Raw genomic sequence first — 1,409 nt, forward strand, 5'->3', positions numbered from 1 at the left:
CGGGCTGCGCGCAGGTCGTTATCGGTGATGGTGATCTCCGGGGTCACGTACCAGTTGCGGCCCAGGCCGTCGCCGGCGCGGCCCTTGTCCGACAGCGAGGTCTCGGACAGCGACAGCGCCGCGTAGCGTCGGGGCGAGGTGGACAGGTTCACCACGACCGGCGGGCGCCGCGCCTCGGGGGTCTCCCGCGCCTCCCGCCCCAGCAGGTTCTCGTAGCTGCGGCCGCGGCCCAGGGGGTCCTCCCGGCGCGGCCCCGGCGCCAGGATGTTGTCCCAGGACCGCGAGTAATGGCGGCTGTCGGTGGCCAGCCGCGGTGGGCTGGTGCCCGTGCCGCCGTGCCACGAGGCCAGCAGCGGGCCGGGGCCAGGGCCGGGGCCCGGGGGAGGCGCCACCTGCAGGGTGCGGTAAGGCCGCGGCCCCCAGTCGGCCCAGGCGGTGCTGCCGCGCTGGTGCGGGTAAGTCCGAGCCATGGAGTCGCGCTCGCGGTACCGCCCGAAGTCCTCGGTGTAGAAGGGGCGGGCGCCGGGCCGGGCCCAGGCCTCCTCGGGGCCGTAGCGGGCGCCCCAGAGCGGGCCGCAGGCTCGGGGGGCCTCCCCGGAGTAGGCGCGTGCGGGCGGCTCGTGTACGGGGAAGGTGCGCGCGTCCCCGGGGTAGTAGCTGCCCGCACGCCGGGGGCTGGGCCCCGGGCGCTCCTCGTACGGGTAGGGCCTGGAGCCGTAGCCTTCGAAGGGAGGCCCCGGGCTGGCCGCGAAGCCGCCCGCGTAGGCCTCGGGCTGCACGATTTCCTTGCTGTCCTCGCCCTGAGCCCCGGAGGGCGGCCTCGAGTGGACTCGAATCAGCACGTACTTGAAGACGCCCTCGGGATCGATATCCACATCAGGAATCTCAGCGAGGCCCTCCGCCGCCATGTTCCCGGGCGCACCCGGCCTCTGGGTCTCACGGCCCCTTACCCAGCCGGATCCGCATGGTGGGGGCGGGCTCTACGGCAGCGTCGGCCAATCACGCGGGGAGATGCTTACCGAGGCTCAGCGCCCCCACCAATTGTAACGCCTCCCTACGGCACGGACTGGCCAATTGCAACCTAGCTCATTGTGGCCTTGGGACCACAGCGATCCGCTTAAAGGGGACGCGGAGTACTTAGTCGGTGGCGATTAAATCCACCAACGGTCCAGTTCTGCCGTGGCGCCGGGGGCGGGCACCGCAGGCGCGGTGACGGAGGCCGGCGGTGACGGACGCGGGACGACGCCGACGCGCGCCGCCCTCACCCCCATTCCGGGCTCCCCGGCCTCCTCCCCCGCGCCCCAATCTCCCGCGATCCCCAATAAAGAGGCAGCCGCAGCAGCTACGTTCAAGTTCTATTTTACTTGGTGCGAAAGCATTCGCGCTCTGGGGAGGCCCCCGGGGCTGGG

General features: G+C 72.5%; 1 protein-coding gene across 1 annotated transcript in view; it reads right to left on the reverse strand.

The window, feature by feature from the left end:
- LOC105995584 (chromosome unknown open reading frame, human C9orf172) overlaps positions 1–908 on the reverse strand; it is a 5,148-nt gene extending 4,240 nt beyond the window's left edge. Inside the window, exon 1 of the mRNA XM_013029351.1 lies at positions 6–908. Within this exon, the coding sequence (XP_012884805.1) occupies positions 6–908 (903 nt within the window). The remainder of the gene's footprint in view (positions 1–5) is intronic.
- Positions 909–1,409: the final 501 nt, after the last annotated feature.

The sequence above is a fragment of the Dipodomys ordii genome, unplaced genomic scaffold (assembly GCF_000151885.1).
Source record: "Dipodomys ordii isolate 6190 unplaced genomic scaffold, Dord_2.0 Scaffold118, whole genome shotgun sequence".
Classification (NCBI taxonomy): domain Eukaryota; kingdom Metazoa; phylum Chordata; class Mammalia; order Rodentia; family Heteromyidae; genus Dipodomys; species Dipodomys ordii.